The 23,013-nt window shown below is 46.7% G+C and overlaps 1 protein-coding gene across 4 annotated transcripts in view; it reads right to left on the bottom strand.

The window, feature by feature from the left end:
- The window catches only part of LHPP (phospholysine phosphohistidine inorganic pyrophosphate phosphatase), a 95,368-nt gene that overhangs the window by 50,922 nt on the left and 21,433 nt on the right, over positions 1-23,013 (bottom strand). For 3 of the 4 annotated variants that reach the window (XM_063338399.1, XM_063338397.1, XM_063338398.1), the window contains exon 6: positions 16,032-16,123. In XM_063338399.1, the coding sequence (XP_063194469.1) occupies positions 16,032-16,123 (92 nt within the window). Of the gene's footprint in view, positions 1-10,693; positions 11,431-16,031; positions 16,124-23,013 lie in introns of those variants that run through there. The other variant, XM_063338400.1, reaches the window with a different exon arrangement.

The raw sequence follows: 23,013 nt of genomic DNA on the forward strand, positions 1-23,013 counted from the left end.
CCTGCCTTCGTTTTTATGGGTTCTGCATAACCTCTTCTTTTTTTTAACAAACCCTCTATTGTCCCAAAGGGATTTTCCTTCCTCTGCTGCTATTTCAGCTTTTAGCAGAAGTTTTCGGTTTCGGTAAGACTTCAGGACGGAGAGCTGATAACCGTGGTCTGTCATAGGGAAACTGCCATCAGCTTTCCAATTCAAACACGCACTTGCTGCTATAACCTGAATATATACTGCCTCTGCTTACATGCTGAAAAAACCCCACAGATATGCTGGAAAAATTAAAAATAGGCAGTTCTTACAGAAGGCACGGAAGGAGCTTTGTTCTTTTCCCAAAAGCACTGACAGCTAAAGCTGCCTACAAAGGCCAGGTACTTCTCGCCTGCAAAGCAAATGGAAGAAGAGCCTTTGGACTGACTCCGGCTGATTTTCGGCCGGAGCCTCCCTGCGCTCCCGTCTGCATTCCCGGTTCCCATGGCCTCCGAGTGGTGACAGTGAAAATAACCAGAGCAGCCCACGGGCCGCGCAGATGAACTCCTAACTGTTTAGATTACTAAATCTCCATAAATCTAACCGATCCTCTGCCGCAGGAAAGGGTCTGAGGTGTTAAATAAATAGGTAGTAAATTTCAGAGGATTTGGTAAAATGAGGATTGTCATTACTTTTCCATTCCAAGAAGACTAATCTTGGGTTATAATTATCCCAGCTACATCCAGTCTTTTCAATAGCTCGTACACTGATAAATGAAGCGTTCGCTCTCACAAGTGCCCCTCCTTCCCCTGATGTATTCAATGTGTTCCAGATGGACGGAGAAACCATTTTTTTTCTTTCACACTTGCTAAGCTATTTCCAGGCACGCAGCGGGCCAAAGCACCAGCAGGTGTAAATCAGCAGAGCTCCGCCGATTTACTCCACTCCTTACAGCCGCTAAGAACCCGGCCCCCTCCACTTCTAAACTTAAAATAACGTTATTGCACATAGGTGATCTTCCCTGAGCGACGTCCCATAAACGAGTGCGGTAAGAAAAAACCCCACCAGACAAACACAAAAGACGGTAATTGCACAAATCACTTTGGGCAGGCAACACAGCCTGCCAGCTCCTGGGAAATGCCACTTTAATTAGGCTGATTTAAATGCAGACAGGTTTGGGTTTTGTGTTGTTTTTTTTTTTTCTTTCAACTGAGGTCTTTGTACTCGCTTTGTACGAACAGGAGTTGGCCTCAGAGACCTCCTCAGCCAAAACCTGTCATAGAATCATAGAATCACAGAATTGCCTAGGTTGGAAGGGACCTTTCAGATTATCGAGTCCAACCATCAGCCTCACGCTGACAATGAACTATATCTCTAAGCACTGTGTCTACCCGTCTTTTAAATGCCATCAGGGATGGTGAGTCCACCACTTCCCCGGGCAGCCTGTTCCAATGCTTGATAACCCTTTCAGTGAAGAAATTTTTCCTAACATCCATCCTAAACCTCCCCTGGCGCAACTTGAGGCCGTTTCCTTGTCTTGTCGCCTGTTCCTTGGGAGACGAGACCGACCCCCCCTGGCTGCCCCCTCCTTTCAGGGAGCTGTAGAGAGCGAGAAGGTCTCCCCTCAGCCCCCTTTTCTCCAGGCTGAACACCCCCAGCTCCCTCAGCCGCTCCTCACAGGACTTGTGCTCCAGACCCCTCGCCAGCTCCGTTGCCCTTCTCTGGAGTTGCTCCAGCACCTCAGTGTCCTTGTGGTGAGGGGCTCAAAACTGGACACAGTCCTTTCCAAAACTAGACACTGTCCTTTTGTTCCACTAAGGGGAGCCAGGACAGAGGGAAGGGCAACTTCAGCAGAGCCTGCGTGAGCCCAGCCCAAAGGAGCCCAGCACCTCCAGTGCCTGGGATGCTTTTGTGATGAAGAAGGTCAGTGCTGCTCTGTGGTGGAGCGTATTCTCCCTCTGCCCAGCCGTGCCGTTCCTCTGTGATGCCCAGGCTTTCCTCTGGGCACTGTGATTTTCCCAGCGCCTGCCCGGGGCCAACTGGGAGCCCATCTGCAGCAGATGTCCCGCACGGATGTCCCCACGGCGGTGTTTCCAACACATGTTTACATGTAATGCTCAAGCACTTTCAAACTAAGCACGTGAGCAATTTTCCACTGTGGCCAGCATTAGTTTTAACCTCTGTGCCTCTTCATGCACAATTAAGGCAGGATCTCAAAGCTCCGCTCTGGAAATAAATGCGTTAATGCTTGTATTTAACTGCCAGAAAGACACAGTAGAAAAATTCACAGGGAAATCAGTGAGTGGCGAGGGGAAAAAGTTGCTCTGGGAAAAGTAAGTCCTGGCACATTTGAGACCGTGTCTGCTCTGTGCAATGGGGAGATGAGGATTCGGCGTGAGGAAGGGGACGTAGCGTTTCAGTAAGGACTGCTCCTCAGAGCGAATGCACAATATGGTTGAATTCCTGCTGTAACGGTGTTTTAACATGCAGTATTTTTATCTGGACGTTATCTGACAGCTTGTGCTATGTGCAGCACTGCCGGTCATCACCATGTGTCCGCCAGCGCCTCTGGCCACCGTCTCACAGCCCCTGAGCCCGCTCCCTCTTCCCGGGTAAGTCCCCTGCATCCATCTCCAACTCTGCCTGCGAAACCACAGGGTGACTATCTAGGGATGCGTTTTCAGAGAGACGCAGCTTTAAAAGCTTGTGTGCATAAAATACAGCTTTGTATAAAACTACTGTATCATGAAGACTGTTGAGAGCAGGGTGGTCAGTCATGCCAAAAACTGCAGGAAAGGACTTTTCAAAGCAAAAGTCCACTTGCCTCGGTAAAAGCCAACTCCCCACCTCTCTACATAGTTTAAAGATGACAAGGAAGTCGAGTGTTTGCTAGAGCATTTCAGCTAGCAAGAAAAAATAAAAAGCTCCGCCTGCAAGAATAAAAGGCAGCTTTTCTAGCGTGCGCCCCGCTTTCGTTTATGTCAGCTCCACTAACGTCCTGTGAAACGACGGGTCTGCGACGGAGCAGCTGACCGACAGCGGGACTGGTGTACACGAGATTTATTCCAGGTGCTTCGGTTTAGGTGCCTGCCTTTCACACGGTTACGCCAGTCAAGTTGTACTTAATAAAAAGTACTTAACGAAAAGTATCAGGGATCAAAAGCTAAAAAGTTTCACAGTCTAGCTGCAAATAGAGATTTGTCTCCCTGTCAGAGAAGCTTCAAGCTTTTGCCTAAAAACTGGATAAGACATGTCAAAACTGCCGAAGCCCTTCTCTGGGGCACATACTTAACCCTAGTACGGGAAGTCAGTTCCTGACCCTACCTGGGCTGTCATCTGCCTTCCATGGGCTCAGTTGATGCCAATGAAATACCTTTGCAACCGCAGCCTGGTCATTTCCCAGCAGACAACCAGAAATATCATAGAATCATAGAACTGTTTGCGTTGGAAGGGACCTTGAAGATCATCCAGTTCCACCCCCTGCCCTGGGCAGGGACACCTCCCACCAGCCCAGGTTGCTCCAAGCCCCGGCCAACCTGACCTTGAACCCCTCCAGGGATGGGGCAGCCACAGCTTCTCTGGGCAACCTGGGCCAGGGGCTCACCACCCTCACAGCAAACAATTTCTTCCTGAGATCTAATCTAAATCTCCCCTCTTCCAGTTTGAATATCCTCATGCTTAGTTAGGCAATTCCTACCCAAAGGCTGATGCAGTGAAAAGCAGCTCGTCTGCGCCTGGTGCTGCGGCAGATGTCTATAAACCAGCTTGTCTGTAGGAAGAGCTTCACTGCTGTGATGATCTAAGAGCATGAAAACCCGAAGAAGTGCTGGCATGCCTGAACGCTTTTCTCAGTCTCTAACCAAATCGATTGGTTTCATATTATGTTAGACACTGATATGGTAAAATTCTTCCCTTCTTTTCATTATTATTGGTTAAAAATGCTCGGCAGTATGCATGAAATCAGCTCTTGACACAGTGTTTACACAACAACAGCAGTTTTTTCAGCTTCATTTGGGACCCAGAGACCAAACAATGCCCACGGTTGTGCTTTAGGCATCTTTGCTATAACAGCATTATAAATACGTAATGAGAATTTAAAAGGCAGAAGGAAAATAGATAATGGAGACACCCTGTCTACATCTTACACTTCGCTCTCACCATCTGAAAAGAGCTATGAACTCCAGCGTGCACTCATCAACACCGAGGTGAAGGTGTCCTCGTTAGAGGATGAGCACAGGAGGCGCCTGGCAGCATCCAGAGGGAAAAAGACGTCAAGTTTCAGAGGAAAACCGCTACCGCATTTTTTACACACTGTCATATCTAAAGAAGACAAAGAAGCTTAGCACAGAAATATGAGGAACTGGGTTCAAGCAATTTGGATTTAGAACAACAATAGCAAGGTCACCCGTGCTACTTGAGCACAGATTTGAATCAAACCCCTGCAGGTTAGCCCAGGCAAAGCTGCTTTCAAATACCAGAGAGATGAAACCAAGGGAGGTGATTCAGTACCTGGCCATCTCGGACGCCTCCATGGCCGCCGTGAGCAGTTATCCACGCACTTGCAAGTCTAAATCACGCAGACTCAAACCACAACCATGACTAATATCACCAGGTATCACCGGGTGGGCTGATGGTCAGAACCTTGACTGTAGCTCAATACCTTTTCGCACACCCAAAAGGAAGCAAAACCAAGATATTTATGGGACAACCTCTGCCTGAATGGGACTTTTTTTGCTCCTCCCCTCGAGTTATACAGAGACAATGCTCCCAAAACCCTTTTCCGACATGCAGCTCTGATCCTGTTCCTACCTCTTCAGGTCTTTTCTTTCCTGCTCCCTCCTTCCCCCAGTTCACGGCCACAGCGAACGTGCCGCCTGATTACCCGTTGACACACGCATTTAGCACTCCTGCGCGGGAAGCAACGAATTTGGAAGCTTTTCCAACTTCCCCTCCAGATGATGTCACCCTGGGCGGGCGCCAGGCTGGGTTACGAGTGAAAATCCTTCAGTTCAGGGTCAGACATCCTCCTATTTTTAGGCCTGATTTCAGTGTCGTGCAGCCAACAGCCAAGCTGAACAGTTCACGTTATTCAGCCGCAAATGCCCGCTGGGGTTCAAACAAAGCTCGGCTTTGTGGCAGGTGAAGGGGCGCTGCAGCACAGGAGCCCCTTTTAAAGCAGGCGGCAGCTGCTTTGCTCGGCATGGAGCTCCGGCCGCTCACGCCAAGATGAAAACAACGTCAAGCTCCCTCCCACCCTCCACAAACTGTAAATCCAAAACCAGGGTCTGAATTCGATCTGGCACCGCAGAGCGCTGCTGGCTGTGTCCCACTCCATGTAGCCCTCTGGAAATTTGTACAGTGAGAAACACGTCCCCTCCAGTACAAACTGGGAACTGGCAGCATCTCAGGGGATGGGGAAGAAGGGCCCTGTAAGCTAGAGCGTGGTGAGCCCCTGGCCCAGGTTGCCCAGAGAAGCTGTGGCTGCCCCATCCCTGGAGGGGTTCAAGGCCAGGTTGGACGGGGCTTGGAGCAACCTGGGCTGGTGGGAGGTGTCCCTGCCCAGGGCAGGGAGGTTGGAACTAGATGGTTCCAACCATCAGGAAGGATGGCTGGTTCCTTCCTTGAAGGAACTTCAAGGTCCCTTCCAAGATGGTTCTATGAGATTCTCGTTAGTGGCGAAATAACTCTTTGCATTAATTTCCCTACTTGCAACACACTGATCGGCCAATGCCCAGGTTGTGCTTTGGTCATTTAAGCAAGCAATGTGTTGCTGCGGCTAAAGCTGGTCCCCACCAAGCCCAGCCTGGACAGGCGGCAGAGGAGGTTCCCCGGAGCACATCCAGCCCCCATGCCCCAGCCCACCGTCCTTAGGGCAATGCAAAGCAAGAGACGCTGCTGGCACATGATCTGCCTGACTTGGTTCAGGACCTACAGGTGCCCATCTCTCTCTGCAAAGGCAACGCAGGGACCAGCTCGGGTGTTTGCTGCTGTCAGAATCGTGGCAGGATGACTCACAGCCCTTCCTTCTGCAGGAACACAGCCACCGTCTGCAGCACCACAGCGACGTGCTCTGCACGGCCAAGCTTCCCACCGAGGGACAGACTCCACAACTCTGCCCACGTGCAGACTGACAGCAGGTACAAGGGGTTGGGAGCGAGTGGAAGCTGGAAGGGCAAACCTGGCACCCTCTCCTCCCTGTACACCTGGGACTGGGAACGGAAAAGCAACTGGAGCTGTGAAATGAAAGCACCTGCTGGCATAAGCAACATGCACGCAGCATGACCAAGATCACCCTCCAAAATGACTGCACTCAGTCCCCAAAGGTGCCACAGAAATTACACTCCCACAGGGAACGGTCCTATGGACCAGGAGCAGCATTTAGCAGAGTGTTAGACCCAGCTGATTATGTGGGCCCATTTTAGACTGAGAGCGGAGTTAAGAAGAGAAGGTAAAAGCTTCTGTGTCGAGCTGCAGGTCAATGGGAAGAGCGATGGTGTGTGCAGCAGCTGCAGCCAGGGCTCCCCAGCCCTGCTCCCCATCGCCCCGAGGCCCATCAGCGTTTTTATGGCTTGAGTTTGAAGACCTGACACAGGACTCAGACCCCCTGCAACAACACCAGCCCCACACACTGAATGGGCTCATCTTTCGGCAACCTGCGAGTGCACAGGGCTGAGGTGTAACCGTATACGCTGTTGACAATGACTGAAAACCACAAACAAGTAAGAATTGTCAGGGTTTCAGAGCAAAGCGTAAACATGAGTCACGTCCCAGCTGCAAGCTGTCTTCATCCCCAGCAAAGCGCACTGCCCGGGGAATGCAGCTCCTCACCCCAACCCCTTTTCTCACATTATGCCCTTACTCCTGCCACAGTCACGTATGGACCCATCAGAGTTTCCCAACGCTTGCAGAAGACCTGAAGCTGGCACTGCTGGGTGCTTTGTTTTCAACACTGGGCGAGTCACATCATGCCTCCTGAAGGGGATGAAAACCAGCCACCAGCCCATGCCCAGCAGAAGCAGCCGGAGGGGCAGCAGTCACAGAACCACAGAATGGCAGGGATCGGAAGAGACCTGTGGAGATCATCTAGTCCAACCCCCTGCCAGAGCAGGGTCACCCAGAGCAGGCTGGACAGGAATGCGTACAGGTGGGTTTTGTGTATCTCCAGACAAGGAGACTCCACAACCTCTCTGGGCAGCCTGTTCCAGGGCTCTGGCACCCTCAAAGTAAAGAAGTTTTTCCTCACGTTGAGATGGAACTTCCCGTGTTCCAGTTTGTGCCTGTTGCCCCTTGTCCTGTTGCTGGGCACCACTGAGAAAAGTCTGGCCCCAGCCCCTTGCCCCCCGCCCTTTAGATATTGATGAGCATTGATGAGATCCCCTCTCAGTCTTCTCCAGGCTGAACAGACTCAGGTCTCGCAGCCTTTCCTCATAACAGGAAAAGTCCACATCTCTCACGGTGACTCCCTTGGCCTGAGCAGGCTGGCAGCCACGCTCTTATGCACCTCAACAACCACCCATCTCCATCACCTCTGTGGCTGCTGGAGAAGCCACACGCCTGCAGCAGGGCCTCCAGCGTGGCTCTGGGACCAGTGGTGATGGCTAGTGGTCCTCTGAGCTCATAACACCTCTGAGCACCCAGCTCCCCGACAACTGCACGGCCGCTTCCCCAACCATTCGGCCATACAAACCCAGGGCCCCTCAAGAGCAGAAAACGCACTGGGAACTAACCAGCCACTCTGGGTTTAGAAGGAAAAAATGAATGTTACTAGATAAGCGTGTCGGTGGCCCTCCAGCATCCGTGGGCCACACAGCACAGCATCAAAGCATGAATACTCGGCTGTTTTGTGCTTGCAGGGTGCCAGCACAAGGTACTGCTCCAGCACCGCCGCTCCTGAGCATGTTTAGAGCGTGAGCAAGAGCCCAGGCCAGAAGATTAAATTTCAGATACTGAACCATTTGCTCCGAGGGAGTTACATCAGCGGCTGACTTGGCCTGCCTCTCTCGTGTTTGCTTCTCTCTCCCTTTGGAAACAACGCTTTGGTTTCATCAATCAGAGCAGTCGCCCCTTCTGCCACACTCCCCATGCTGCTCGCTGAGGGCACTCCACGCACCAACCGAGCTGGGATGACATTTAACTACGGGGGGAAAAAAAATAGGCAGAGAAGAGGAACCTGCGTTTTAAAAAAAGAAAACCTCTAGTGAAACCACAATGGTGCAGCTGTCCCAGCTCTGCCACTTCTGCAACACATTTCAACACGCTCATTAGCATTTTTACGGAAATAAAGTAGTTAGCGATTGGTATGGTATTCATCATTGCTGTCAAATGTTGAACAAGCTAATGCAGCTCGGCATTCTGCAAGTGACAAGTGTTGAGAAACACCACCGCGCTCGGCCGGCACCCAGGACAGCTTCGCTCTGGAATTCTCCTACTGCAGCCTTATGCTGGCGCTGAGAAAAGCCCCCTAAAGATAAAAATAAGCAAGGACCTGCTCCCCATCTCACCTTGTAGACTGCTCGGGCTCGTAGCAGGGGGGGAGGCTGGGGGTCTAGCAGGAGCCAGAGGTGGCCCTGCCCGACCAGGAGCCCCCCGTCCCCTCGGACAGGCAATTCGGGTGCGTGCAGTGACAGCGGGTGCTGTGCAGGAGGTGAGCACATGCCGGAGAAACCCTGGAAAGCCCCTGAGCTGCTTCCTCTCAGGCAGTCCAGCCACCACCATCTCAGATCATAAATGATGTATCTGCGGGGAGGAGAGACACACAAACGCATGGGACAAGCAGCCGCCAAGGGCTCTGGTGTCACTCACACTGATGCGCATGGCCACGTCTGGTGGAGGAAGGCTGCCAGCCCAGGCTGGCATCTGCTACCAAGACACCGAGACACCAGGGCAAAAGAGACAAAAAACAAAACGGCCATTAGCTTTGGATGCTTTTTCAGAGAGGGTCTGGAAGTGGTTTAGTCCACATATCAAGCCCACCTGAGCCACGTGCCCTCCCAGGTCCCACTGCTTCTTGCAGTAGCTGGCACTCGTCCCACCTCCCTCCTCTTTCAGCCCTTTACTTATCAACTTCAGGGGAGGAGAAATGGAAACCTCTCCAGCAGCTGTCTCTGCTCCTGCATTGGTGTGTGGACGTGAAGCAAGAGGGGAAGCAAAACTGCAGCACAGGCTGATGCGGTCACTGCCATCTTGATTTGCAAAATGCAAATTGCTTCCTTTCCAAAGCGCCTGAGATGTGACAACTGATGACAGCAGGGCTGCTAAGGAAAAGCCGGTTGTCAGACAGGTAGAGAGCAGACCTGGCAAGACTGCTGGGTCACACTGCATTTCCTCGCTGACCTGACACACTCCTCCCTTGTTTCTCCTTGCCCCTACTCCCCATCACAGGCTGATCTCTTTTCTGATATTCAGACTAATTTTTTCAGAACAGCAGATGAGCACACACACAGCACCCACCACGGCTATGTTTGGAACACACTCTGCTTCCTCGAGGTTTATTCTAGTACCAACAAATAAATTAACCTGCTAATCTAAAAAAAAAAACCAAAACAAAAAAACCCTCCCATTTCTCTTTTAGATTGAAGATAATTAAATTTACACATTAGCCACAACGTAGCCAAGCTTTCTATTCCCTCTTGCTCCTTTCAGGTGTGTTTTAGCTAAGGTATCATCTGCATTTAGAATAGAATAGAACAGAATAGAATAGAACAGAATAGAATAGAACAGAATAGAATAGAACAGAATAGAACAGAACAGAACAGAACAGAACAGAACAGAACAGAACAGAACAGAACAGAACAGAACAGAACAGAACAGAACAGAATAGAATAGAACAGAATAGAATAGAACAGAATAGAATAGAACAGAATAGAATAGAACAGAATAGAATAGAACAGAATAGAATAGAACAGAATAGAATAGAACAGAATAGAATAGAACAGAATAGAATAGAATAGTTCGGTTGGAAGGGACCTACAAGAATCATCTAGTCCCATTGGTATTTCTAATATAAAACAGTAACTTTACTGGAAAGTAAACACTTGGCTAAGTTCAGTTAAGGAGATAAAAATCCTCAAGACACACAAAAGATGATTCTTTAGAGTCAGAAGGTAAAATCTTCTGCTTCATAAGTTCACCACTTGTAGTTCAACAATAACACATTTCCAATGCAATTCACTGTTTTGCATTGCAATTGGCTATATTCCATGCTGAAAAGTGGATGTTTGGATACTAAGAGCATACTACAGCAGCGAGAACTTAAACCTTCTCACAGGCCACTCATTCCTAAAGCACCAGATCCTAAAACTATAATTTCTGTGTCTTGACAATTGCACGTACTGGGAAAATTTAAGGCTGTCACCAGATGAGTATGCGTGTGCTAAAGTACTGCTGTATTTACTCTGAACTTCCTCTACAAAGCCAATTCAAAGATTACAGTAACCAAATTGTGGTCAAGAAATTGATAAACACATGTGAAGATCCTCACGTGGCCAGAGCAAACTGTGATTCTGGCGTGCAATAAATGGTGAATAAGACTGTGCCTTGGGATTGACTGCAACCAGCTACCGTGCTACAATGAAAAACAACTTGCTGACACTAGATTTTAATGAACATTGCTTATGACATTAACGTGAATTACAATACAGCTTTTTACAGTGCAAATACGGGCTGTAAGTCTTTCCATTTAATACTTGAAACAGGCTTAATTATCAGGACTGTGAGGCCATCGGAATGCCTCTGGTTCTGTTTCAGCACAAAGGCAGTGCCTCTGCCTGCTCGTTCTCATTCCGCACGTCTGGTATGCTCCACCAGGACCCGGGAGATGTGAACAAACTAATAAAACCGTTCATCTTGGCTGGGGCTGGTAACGCAGTGAGCAAGAAAGCGAGGGTGGAGGGATGCTGCAGAGCAGTAAGATGGGACTCTTCCTTTGCAAAAATGTGTCATGAGCTTCATGTACTAACGCCGTGACAGCTGCAAATTTATCTATGGGTGGAAATATTTCTTCTTAAGAATAATTCTATAACTTCATTTAGGAGGTTATTATAAAGACCCACCCTGTTTTCCTCAATCCTTCATCAGCAGACGATGGCAGCCTAAAAGACCTTTCCTCTGTCACAACTTTTGTCTCGATCACGTCTTGATTTTTCTCTTGGCAAGCCGATTTCCTACAAATCTGTACAAATTCTGTATGTTATCTTCAATCAGATAAGAGGAACAGATCACAAGCCACGTTATTAAGAAAGTCAGAATAATTATTCTCAGAGGATAATTATAAAGTGGGGAAACTGAAGAGCAGCAACATGAAATAACTTGATACAGTTCTCTGGGAGAACAGTGGCAGAGCTGGAGAGAGACGGCAGCTCTTGCGGGCCTCCATCTTTTTATCCTCCATCCCTGGGATATCCTTTATGTCCACAATGACGGAGCTCAGGGATGCTGCAGTATCAGCCGTGGCCGCGAGATAAATCCCTAATCAAACAAAGAAAACCTCACATGAGCACTGAGAGGGGATGAAGCCATACTGCCAGCCTCTGAAACCATTTTGGAGCCCGCAGGTGAGCAGGGGTAGCGGGTACCACTGCCACGAATACTCCTGGCTACCGGCCGCTCACTAGCGATGGAGAGTTCTTCGCTTACAAATCAAGACCTGTAAATAACAAGGAGAGCACGGTAGGTAATTGTCCTGCCCTGCCAAGAACCACCTGCAATTTGACGCACTGACGCACCTGAAAGCTGTTTCCAATTTTACGGGGAGAGAGTTGGAAAAGTCTCAAAGTAATTTTTCTCTGCTTTAACTTGCACACTACAAGGAGGAACAAGGATATTACGCAGCATTGCAGAATCAATAGTTATTGTGGAAATTATTGGTTTGATGTCAAGGCCAATTAGCTGCAAGTGGAATTAGCACATACCCTGTGCGGGAAGACAAGTACATGTTCTTCCCTAGATGGGAAAGATGTTGGCTGTGAAGGGCCTCCATGCAGGTGTGCACAGAAACTTCATAATTAGCATCCCATTTCCCAATGCTGAAAAACCTAACATCAGCTGCTTCTCTTGGCACACAAGAGTCTGCAGCCATGACCTGACCTGTCCTGTAGAAAGGAGAAATAGAGCGGGCAAACCTGCAGACCAGGCTGACCCTCTGCATTTGGATTTTACACCAAAGAAAGGCTATACTTGTCCAGCTGAATCTCTCACCCCATACTGGAGAACCATGCCAGCTGAGATCAACTCAAAAAACCATCTTATCCCTACACCTTTCCATTACTGCCCTGACTTGCGCCAACAGAAATTTTATTCCATGTTGCAGCTAGGATTTATTGCATTTCACGGACTAATCTACGTCATGCCTGGTTTGGCTACTGAGAAAGAGCTCAACACTTGAGATTCAGTCCTGCTTGAGGATTAAGGGCTTTAGTGGAGGAGATAAGTAAAGATGCAGGCGTGAGGAACACGCAAAGCTTGTCATACTGAAGGAAATCTGCTGCATAAATTTTACTAAACTTCAAAGATCCAAAAGAAGTGAGACAAAGGAGTTAATTTTCAGGACTTCCATGCAAGGTGATGTAAAACTGAATGTTTTTGCAGCAGCTTAATCCACACTTTGCATCTCACCCTGGGAGCAGCCGACACTGAAGAACACCTTGCAGAGGTCAGGAGGGTGAGAGCCCAGAGAGGGAGGCAGCCAGCCCCAGGGGCTCCACGCACAGCCCTTCTGCTTCTCCTCTGGACCTTCTCGACTTGTCTGCAAAGCCAACCGCCCCCACCCTGCATTCACAAAACCAGTTCCTCAGTTCAGCAGGGAGCTGGCACCCGTCACCGCCGTCACTGAGCAACCCGGCACAAACACCACCACCGAGAAAGGCTCCTGCAATGCTGCAGGCTGAAGTCAGCTTCCTGCACCCAGCTGGAGCCTGCCCACCCCGCAGACCTGTCCACCCCTATCTACTGCAGAAACCTCCATATTAGCAGATCGATCGATTCCTCCCATAAAAGGCTTTCAGGGCCAAAGGGGATTTTTTGTTCTAGCTTATTAAAGCAAGTAAGATGCACCAAGTTACTCTGCAGGCTGCAATCGCCATGCGATCACTGAAGTCCCTTTGAAATACAATAAACAGTACAGTAAGACTTGGCTCATGTGTCACCTTTTATGCACAACCCTTGCTGGCACTTGGTGGGCAGAAGACCTCAAAGGTGTTCATAGAAACCGCACTGACCCCTGAAATAAGGAGAGCTGCCCCAATGCACGCTTGTGCACTGGAGGTGACAATGTTTGCCAGCTGGGGACAGCATTTAGCTGAGGATGGAGGGGTACAGCAGGGTCCTTTGGACCTTCAGAACTACATGCAAAATGCCTTCACTGGGATAACTTGTACAAATAATGTAATTTCCGTGTATCCAGTGGTATTCTGTGAAATGCACCTGCCACAATTCCTTGGGATAGTTCCTCTGTTATTTTTTACTTTACTCTGAAATCAGCTCTGCATCCATTTGGCTGAAGTGAGGCACCATCGTTGTGGTGGAACTGAAAAAACTACTCACTGTTGTAGAAACGCAGAGACAACTCAACTGGGGTGATCACCCCTGTCCTGAGCTTCGACATCTCATAACTGAAATCAGTGGAAATCCCGCTGCACCAACACTCAGTGTCTACAACAAAACCCTGATGCCTTTGTGCTTTACGGTTACTTTACAAAAATCGCCTTAGCTTTCAGGGGAGGTCCCGAAGCTGTGGCTGATGCTGAAGTCAATGTACCAACGGTGCCATCCAGAGGTACTTGGGTGTAGCACACAGCCCTGTGTCAGCAAGAACCACCGCATAAGTGGTGGTTGTGGACCTACGCACAAGAGAGGACCTATGCACAATCTTATATATCAGACTTTAAACCAAAGCCGCCACGAAATAACTACGTTTTCTGTTATTTTTAATTTATCTTGCCCATCAGCTTTCATTCACTTGTGGGGTTTTTTTCCATCTCTCTCAATACTTCACTGTGTGTTTTGATTTTCCATGAATACTAAACCAGCCGTTCTCGAAAATACCTACATCTCTGTCCTCTCTTGGCAAACAGGAGCTATTTCATTTTACTCACAATTGCTAACAACAGGACTGGCACCACACGCTCAATTTAGAGAGACACTCATCTGTGTTTCACTGCCATACGATAGTCTATGATCTCAGGTAAGAGGAACCACACACTGAAACAGGAAACATAACAGTAGAAAACAATCCTTCTTCCCCATCTAGAACAGCTGATGACTCCCTTTCAGCTGAGAAATCATGACTCAAACTTGATACAAGACGACGTTTTTCCAGCATACAATTATACAGATTTATGTGTGTGTGTATATAGTTGATGTCACTTGCCTGAACAGTTTGGATGCAGCATCACCTGTGGCATATTTTGATGGGCAAAGTATGTCACAGGAGGTAGTTGCTCAGTAGCAAAGGTCTAATTCACCTCTCTGTGCAGATACTGCCTCCACTGACACCTGTATCACTGTGGCATTAAGATGTGGACTCACAAAGTGATCCTGTTAATATCAGGGTAAAATCAACTGCTGAATTCTTATTTTCTCCTTTAGGAAATTAATGGGATCACACAGATTACAGACAAATAATCCCAACAGCACAAACTTTACACTTATTTTAATCTTTGGGATTTTTAGAGCTTTATTCAGATAGATAACTGATTTTGAGATGTACTATGTTAAAGATGCAAAAATAGTTAATTACAATACACTTGCATCTGTCTTTTTCTCAGAAATCATCACTTAGTGGACATTAGAATTAAGGCACTAGGTATTATTTTATCACCTTACACAAACTAAAAGGAACATTGAGAAACAGATTGACTGGAAAACAAACACAATAACTTTTCAGATAGCCTATGGCAAGTGCCATTCTCACTTGCTGCAGCCCTTCCCAAAAGAGCATCCTTCTTTTACAGTCTCAGTATTTGAAAATCAAGAAAAGCTGTAAAAATATAAGTTATGTCAAATGACAGATGGTGTTGCTGAACCATGCCTACTACAAAAAGGCAGGGTTACGGTTAAGAGGCGATACTGAGTGTTATGGGATCCAAATGTTGAATGTAGGGACCAATGGCTGTACCGCATTTGGAGAGTCACCTCGAGCCGACTTCAAACCTAACCTGGCCTGAGCATCAGCTGATGGCTTCATTTTCCACCAGGCAACCCTGCACCATGCCCTGTTTATAACTGCACTCAGGTCTGCTGTCGGCAGCTGCAGGGACAGCTCTTAGGCCAATGAAAACACAAAATCATGGAGGCACCTGCATGGAGAAGGGTTTGAAGGATCCTTTGAAAGAGGTGAGTGAGCCTGCGGAAGCCCGTACTCTGCTAAGATGGGGAGCGGAGAAACAGCTCACGCGTTCCAGACATCTCAGAGCTGAATTCGTGTCTGGAGGAAATAGCAGACATATGGAGTCCTTCCTAAAGCTGTGAGATATGACCCACAGAGATCACTGAGTTGACAGTCTAATTTTAGAGTATCAGCCCTGCTAGAAGTTTCAGCAGACACGTCTTGCATCGAGTGTACAACGCTTTCACGCAGCAGCAAGAAAAAAAAAAAAAAAGCAAAACCCAAGAAACACACCAGTTCTATGCACCAAGATGAAAAAAATACAGCAGTAATTTAACAGAAAATATTTCTTTAAAAGATCTAAGACAATACATCTTCCCCTTCATGCCACTTTCATACACACAGTGTTTTCCTAAAATGCATTTTGCAAATGAAAATGTCATCATCCACCCAAGCCTAACTACTGCACAAGGAGGTGTGTGTTCACACAAGCGTACCTTGATGGCAAATTTGTGCCATCAACAGGAAAAGACCTGGAAAAGACATGAAAAAAAAATCTGCTCTTGCACTTTCGCTTTGAACGTGTACCACATTCCAAACCACAACTCCTTTTCTTTCAGAAATTAATGCGTTGCAAGGAAATTAGAGCCCAGTGTCGTTTGGCAGTGAGGGAAACACAAAGATCATTACATTTATTCCCCCTCTTTCCACGCGTGCCCCTGTGGAGTGCAGGGTGTGCACTGACCTGTACTTCCCGGTCCGCACTTGCAGAGCTCTCATCCCGCACCGCTGGGCACCTCCGACATCATTCACAATATCGTCTCCAATCATGATGGCCTGTCAAAGCAATGAAATACAGAAAAACTGGCGTCGAGTGCAGTTTATTTCTGCCATACGTCACACTCCTTTGACATAACAAACAGCTTGATTTGATGTTTAATACTGCCATCAGACAAATTAAACAAGATAATATTGTCATCGTATTGATTAAAAGTCATCCTACCTTGAATATAATTCATGCTATAGCTCCTTGAGCAATGTGCTAGCGCAGTACACATCGCACAATTTGTAATCAATCACAAAATTCAAAGTGATTTGGCACAGTTCAAAGCAAACGTTGAATTTTATGAAGGTAGTCCTATTCTGTTCCTAATGATGCATTTATGTTATGCTCCACGCAGTTTAAATTACGCTTAACTTCTTAAACATTTCCTTAAAATTGGTATTCTAAAAGCCGGCCAAAAGCTTAAGCTTGTGATCACTAAAATGTGTAACTTCGCAGAGCTTAATCCCAACCCACGCTCAGCTTGATACAGAAATTTGGAAAAATCACTGTAAAATCTTCCTCATTTATTTTTGCAGAATGTGATATGATATGCACAGGCCTAGCAAGGTTTGCATTACAGTCAGCTTAAATCTGTGCAAACATTAAACTCAACTGAGTAATTACCAAAAAAAAAATGTACCTGAGAAAAGACCTTCTGGCTACGCTAAGATTTGTCTGAGTGTCTGATGAAAACACGGAGCACGCACACTCACTTTGGAGTTCCTGTCTTTGTTAAAGGTCTTCGTTCAACTGAAGCGTGTCAACCAAAGGGTCTTTCTCATTAACAACTGCAGCTTCAAAATCCCAAGTGCTTATTATCATCCTGCATTACATTTATTATACATTTATTTTATTCTTCAAATTTTAAAATGGTTGGAGGGGCCTCACACTTTACAGTTTCAACAAAACCCAGCATATACACAAAACAATAATCTCCAATTGATAATCAAAAAATGAAGTTTCAACCTTCCAAAGGCATTCTGGATTACTGAAGAGAACGGAAGCAGCACCTAAAACTGGGGAAACGCACCAGCTCTGAAAATACGCAATCTAGTTTATCTATCTGATTTTAAAGTGTGCTTTTGCACCTTCTGCATCAAAGGTGAATTTTATCTAAAATACATTCATTAGTTGCATCGTTAGCCACTTGACCTTCATCTTGTTGACTTAGCCTCCTGCTTCACAAACGCAACTGCCAGGCTTGCACAGCGATGGCACCTTGCAGCTCTAGAAATTCCTGCCTGAATTCCCCTCCCTTCCAAGTACTTGTGGTTATTTTCATCCCTGCACATCGGATACACGGAATCACTGTGCAAAGCGTCTCTTTTCTTACCAAAGAAATTGCCCTTATATTATTACTGAAGTAAATGCCCTTATATTTTGTGTGGTTTGAGCTTTTTCTAGGGTCGGTCACGACGGTCCTTGTCCCACGGATGGGACTGGGGAGGCTAAAAGGCACATTGCCAAAGGGCACCAGGGTTGCCTTAGACGGTGCAGTGTTTTCATACAGCTGGCTGCAGAGTTTTAAGGACAAAACCATATAGAAAGTCTGTGTTGCAGGTGCCATGCCAGTTACCAGTTCTACCTAATATAAAATCCTCTTCTTCCTCTGCTTTCACATGGAAGCACCTCTTTTTTATACAGCGTGCAACCACACAAGAGTCAGTTCATCTTCTGTGTCACCCACGCTTCAGTTCCCACTCCGAAAGCAGTCTGCTGGGCAGGACTAAATCATGCATATTGAAGAATTCTGAAAGTCCTAAAGCTCCAGAGCTATTTTTATTCATCATCTAATTACAACAAAATCTTCTCCCACTTATTACATAGCATGTAAAGGAAATCTCAGGATATCCCTAAAGCCCCAGCCGAACAGAAGATTTTCTGAGAGCATTCATAAACGAAACTGAGCTACGAACATGTGTATCTGGAACAGCTTCAGCTGATAAAAACTAAATCCTCTTTTGAGTAACGCATCAGGTGGGGTATGCAAGATTATATACGGTAGGTACCAGCCCAGTCTATCTTCCTTGTTGTCTTAAAATACCGTTCGCATGAGGGATGATCATTGCCCCACACAGGTGATGGGGTGCAATGGGATTCCCCCTCAAGTCAAGACTCATTTGTCTGGGTCTAAGTTGAAATTGTTTACTTTGAAATAGTTTATAAATGCCCATCATTGCTTCATTCTGTCTAGGAGAGTCACGGCTGTGGCCTGGCTTTGAGAGCCCCTTTAAGCAGCAGAGAGCCGTAAGAACTTGTGGCTTATGGCCACGGGGCTGGGGAAACCATGCCCATGGGGAAGGAGCAGCAGCAGGCTTTGGGACAGGGGGCATTTCCAGCTCTCTGCTCACAAACTGCTTCAAAGCCACCAGACGATGGAGGGCTCAGTCTTTTCCATCCTTTCATTAATCGGCCCATTTTCCTTACCTGCTTTGCTCACAGAAATGTGTGTATTCCTAATAAGATGCCTTTCCCCGTAGACAGTTCATCTTTCCTTACCACTTCTCCAAACAAGCAATGAAACGGGGAGAAAATGATGGGTTAATTTTAAGTAATTAGTAAATACAGCACGCATACACAGACAAGGAAAACCAAATAATCCCACTGTTTGATGCAGAGCTGCAAAGAACGTGACGACACCGCTGCCAGCCAACCACCACTACCAATTCCCCCCCAAGCTGCTTTGAGATATTTAATCATTCTCAACCACTGTCCTCAACAGCTTCTAATCCCTCCTTCTTATAAAATTCCTTACAACGCCTCCCCAAGGGGGACAGGGAAGGGTTACGGGGGGACCCGGAGAGTCGGCAGGGGGGACCCCAGGAACCTCCTGCCCTCCACCACCCGCACGCCCTTTGTGAGCCTGAACCCAGACATTCGGGATGAGATTTCCGAAGTAAAGAATCTCAGTCCTGGCTTCTCAAAACCTTAAAAATGAATTTCCTCTGAAAAATGGGAAAGGGCAGAGCGGGGCAGCCCACCAAGCCCTCATTCGCTTGCTGGGGCTGTATTTCACCCTGTCCAGGCAAGTTTTCCTGCAAGACGCCCGGCAGCTCTGCAAGTGCGGCTGCGGATGAGCAGCGATGCCTGTCCAGGCCAGCTTGTGGCATACGCATACAAAAATGTACTCCAGCCCCCAGGGATTTCACAGATTTACTATCGGTGAAGGGCAATAATCACTAAAGGAGGAGCAATTATTCCCAAATCATTTAGGATTTAAAAAAATCATTGGCAAGAAGATAGAGGTCAAAAGGTGTGCTGTCAAGGGAAATAAAAAAACTCTACCTGTCAAACCTGGGTTTAACTTCCTCTCTGACTGCAATATGGTAAGAAGAGAGAGAAGGATATAAAACTGAAAGGTCACATACCCACTGAAAGCAAGAATTAAAAGATCCCCGTTCATGTTCACGTTTTACACAGGGATCACACCATTAATCTGCTCAATTATTCTGTGGAAGTTGCTTTTTTTCGATCAGTTAAAAATTTACTAAAAAGAAGGGTAAAACGCAGCGAGACAGTCTCTCTGGTTTTAAGACAAATCATCAAAGAATTAAAATGGGTGTAATTTATATTTTCCTAATCCATACAGCTGATGAGAGATGGTGCATGCGGTTGTACATGTGCAGTAAATAAAGCACACGTGCACCAAAGCTGAGTGAAGCCACCGCTCTCAAGGAGTTCCCATCAAACCCAACACAGATCAGCAGGGAGAATGGAGGAGATGAACATGACCTCCAGGAATTTCGGGGTGGGAAGGCGTAATATAATCCCCACTGGACAAATGCCTGTGGCACAGGAGTCACCAACACGGTAGTGGTGTCCGAGCCCCAGACCCAGAGCTGAAGAGAGGTGGGGATTGACTCCTCTTACCCACAGAAGTAGCCAACACTACCAAGCCTTCAGAGATGCCGGTAGGGTGGTGAATGGGAACCTTAGGTACTTTTGTATGCAAACAGAGTTTTAATATTCACTACAGTCACAGAAAAATTTTGATCAGAAAAGGAATTATGGAGTAAGAAAATCATAGAATCACAGAATGGTTAGAGTTGGGACCTTGAAGATCATCTCATTCCAACCCCCCTGCCCTGGGCAGGGACACCTCCCACCAGCCCAGGTTGCTCCAAGCCCCGTCCAGCCTGGCCTTGAACCCCTCCAGGGATGGGGCAGCCACAGCTTCTCTGGGCAACCTGGGCCAGGGGCTCACCGCCCTCACAGCAAAGAATTTCTTCCTGAGATCTAATCTAAATCTCCCCTCACTCAGTTTAAAGCTGTTACCCCTTTCCTGTCTCTACGGTCCCTGAAAAAGTCCCTTCCCATCCCTCCTGTAGCCCCTTTAGGTACCGGAAGGCAGAGGCAGAAAGACAGGATGATAAAATGAATAAGGCTTTCAGAAAGACACTGATTCCTGTAGTACCCAGCCATGCTCCTGTTGCAATGCCGTGTTTGCTAGGACAAGCTCGTACTGTGCTTTGGAGGCTGACATCTATGGAGGATGCAAATAAAGAGACGTACAGAAGGAAGTGTGCAAACTTCAAGAGAACATTCAACCCAGTGAACACTTCTAGAGTCAAACATATTTATGCCTAAGCAGATTTTTGCTATAGGCTTAATAACCTTAATCAAGTTAAACATGCCAGGGACATAAGGAAATAAAGCTTATACACAAAACCCTGAATAATGTGTTAAATCCATTTACACAAGAAATACGATACATTTACTTTCTCCCTATTCTCCTTGGCCCAACCGGTAATCTCCAAGGCTTCAGGATCCCATATTACTGTTAATTATTTTTCTATCTTGGAAATACTAGCTGCGCAAACATCAAACACACAAAGGGCATCGCACGTGGCCTCTGACCTGGGAGAAGCTGTACAACAAGGCAGGTGAAACAAAGAAATCCATCAAACCTCCAGGTCGTTCCTAAGACTTCCCAAGCCTGCAGGGCCAGCCAGGTTTGAATAAGCTTTCAGCAGGACTCGAAGCTTGAAACTTCACTCGGCCACTTCACTCCTTTCACAGATGGAAAATGTTCCCCCTGTCGTGGCCGGTGAGCCCTGAGGGGATGCCAGCATGGCAGCAGGTCCTCCGTGCCACTCTCCGGGTGACCTCCCCGGTGGTCCCTCATGCGCCACTAACTCCCCCCTGAGACTTGCAGGTGGCAGAAATGGGAATTGGTTAACTACCGAGAGTTTATGCACTCCAGTACGACCTGCCATAACTCCCGTTAAAGCAGGACAATTTGCTACAGAGAGAACTTTTTATGATTATATAAAACTACCGGAACCTTAACATTATTTAGGCTTTATTGTAAAGCTGTAAAAATCGTCCACTGTTACAGCTGCCTTAAAACATATGAATTAGGCATTTCAGTAACCTTTAAGATGTGTTATTCTTTGTCATATTACTGAATCATAAGATAGGTCTGGTTACCTCTAAGAGGTTTAAATTTCCAATCTATTAAAGTAATACCGGCAATCTGTTATTTCTAGGCCATTGAGGAAAGGTTAAAATGAAAATTGGACTTTGGGGAGTTCCTCCTATTTTAAGTGCAGGTTGAAAACATCTCAGCAGCAGAAGGCAAAGTCAGGGTCTCGGTAAGAAGCAGTTATCAAGGGAAACGACTGGTGATAACTTTATTGATTAAAGCAGCTTGAGAAATTTAAGATTCGCCCCTGTCTAGCATTACTGTGGTGAGACAGCTTTATTAAAAAGGTATTTTTCATTAAAAGTCAGGTGAAAGAAGACTGTAATATGTTTTCAAAAGCACAGCTCATCTAAAATGGTTTAATGATGGTATGGATTAAACGCATTCCACAGGTGGAATAAATTATTGGCAAACATTTTACAAAAGTAAAGGCAAGTAAAACCAGTCCTTGTCATGTCATTACTAATGCAGAGAAGTATAGCTCATTCAGAAGACAGATGAAAATGTAATACAGTGCATCACTAAGGAACCTATTGAACTGAATATACGGAGTTTTTGTTATTACGTATGACAAACTAAAACAAGCTGCAAATCCTTCTCAAAAGAACATTAAAGTTGAAAGGTCAAGCACTCAGAAGTTAGGAAAAGATGTTAGAATTACGGTAGTTTGCTCTGCTGTAATTTGTTCCTCCTACACATGTGCATCATGATCCAGGTTTTAACTCCAGCAGCATGGACTATTTTCTCCATAGTTGAAAGCACGCAGTGACTGGTACCATGATGCAATGGCCTCTACTGTGCTCCTCCGTGGCTAGGCACATGCTCCCTTCATCTGGAATCTCTCTGAATACGAAATATTACACCTACAGACTAGACTTATTACTACAACAAAATGATGTCATTTAACGCTAGAAACTATGCAGGGGGAAAAAAAAACAAACCCTCTGTCAAAATACACAGTTAGTCACTGGAGGCACTATGGCCAACAGCAGGGAATGAATAAATAACCTCTGCTGGGGACTATTACTGCTTTTCTGTACCCAAAACAAATCCTCCTGAAGTCGATGGGAACCACTCGCCAAGGCTCACCCTATGGACCATCCTTGCCAGCTTAGTGATGCATTAAATCCAATTTGTTTCCTGGGGCAAAGTTTCTGAGACAGGAGTTCTGGTGTCCTGTTGCATCCCTGTAATGACACTCTCCCTCAGTCCCACGGGCCGACAGGGTCCCAGCACACCGCCAGCTGGGCAAAACAGTGCCTGAGGACAACCGCACCGTCCTGCCTATGGAAAAGAGCAAGCAATGCCACTACACAGGGACACAAGGCTAAAAAAACCCCAAACTCCCTCTTTTCCTCCTACTCCTATATCATTTCTGATATAAGCAGAAAGGAAACACAAACCTTCATGCATCTGATTTAGGCAAATAGTATTCAAGGGCTGAGCTCTAGAGGTTTTGGTTTTGGTTTTTTTTCC

Source organism: Chroicocephalus ridibundus, chromosome 6, assembly GCF_963924245.1.
Source record: "Chroicocephalus ridibundus chromosome 6, bChrRid1.1, whole genome shotgun sequence".
In the NCBI taxonomy this organism is placed as follows: domain Eukaryota; kingdom Metazoa; phylum Chordata; class Aves; order Charadriiformes; family Laridae; genus Chroicocephalus; species Chroicocephalus ridibundus.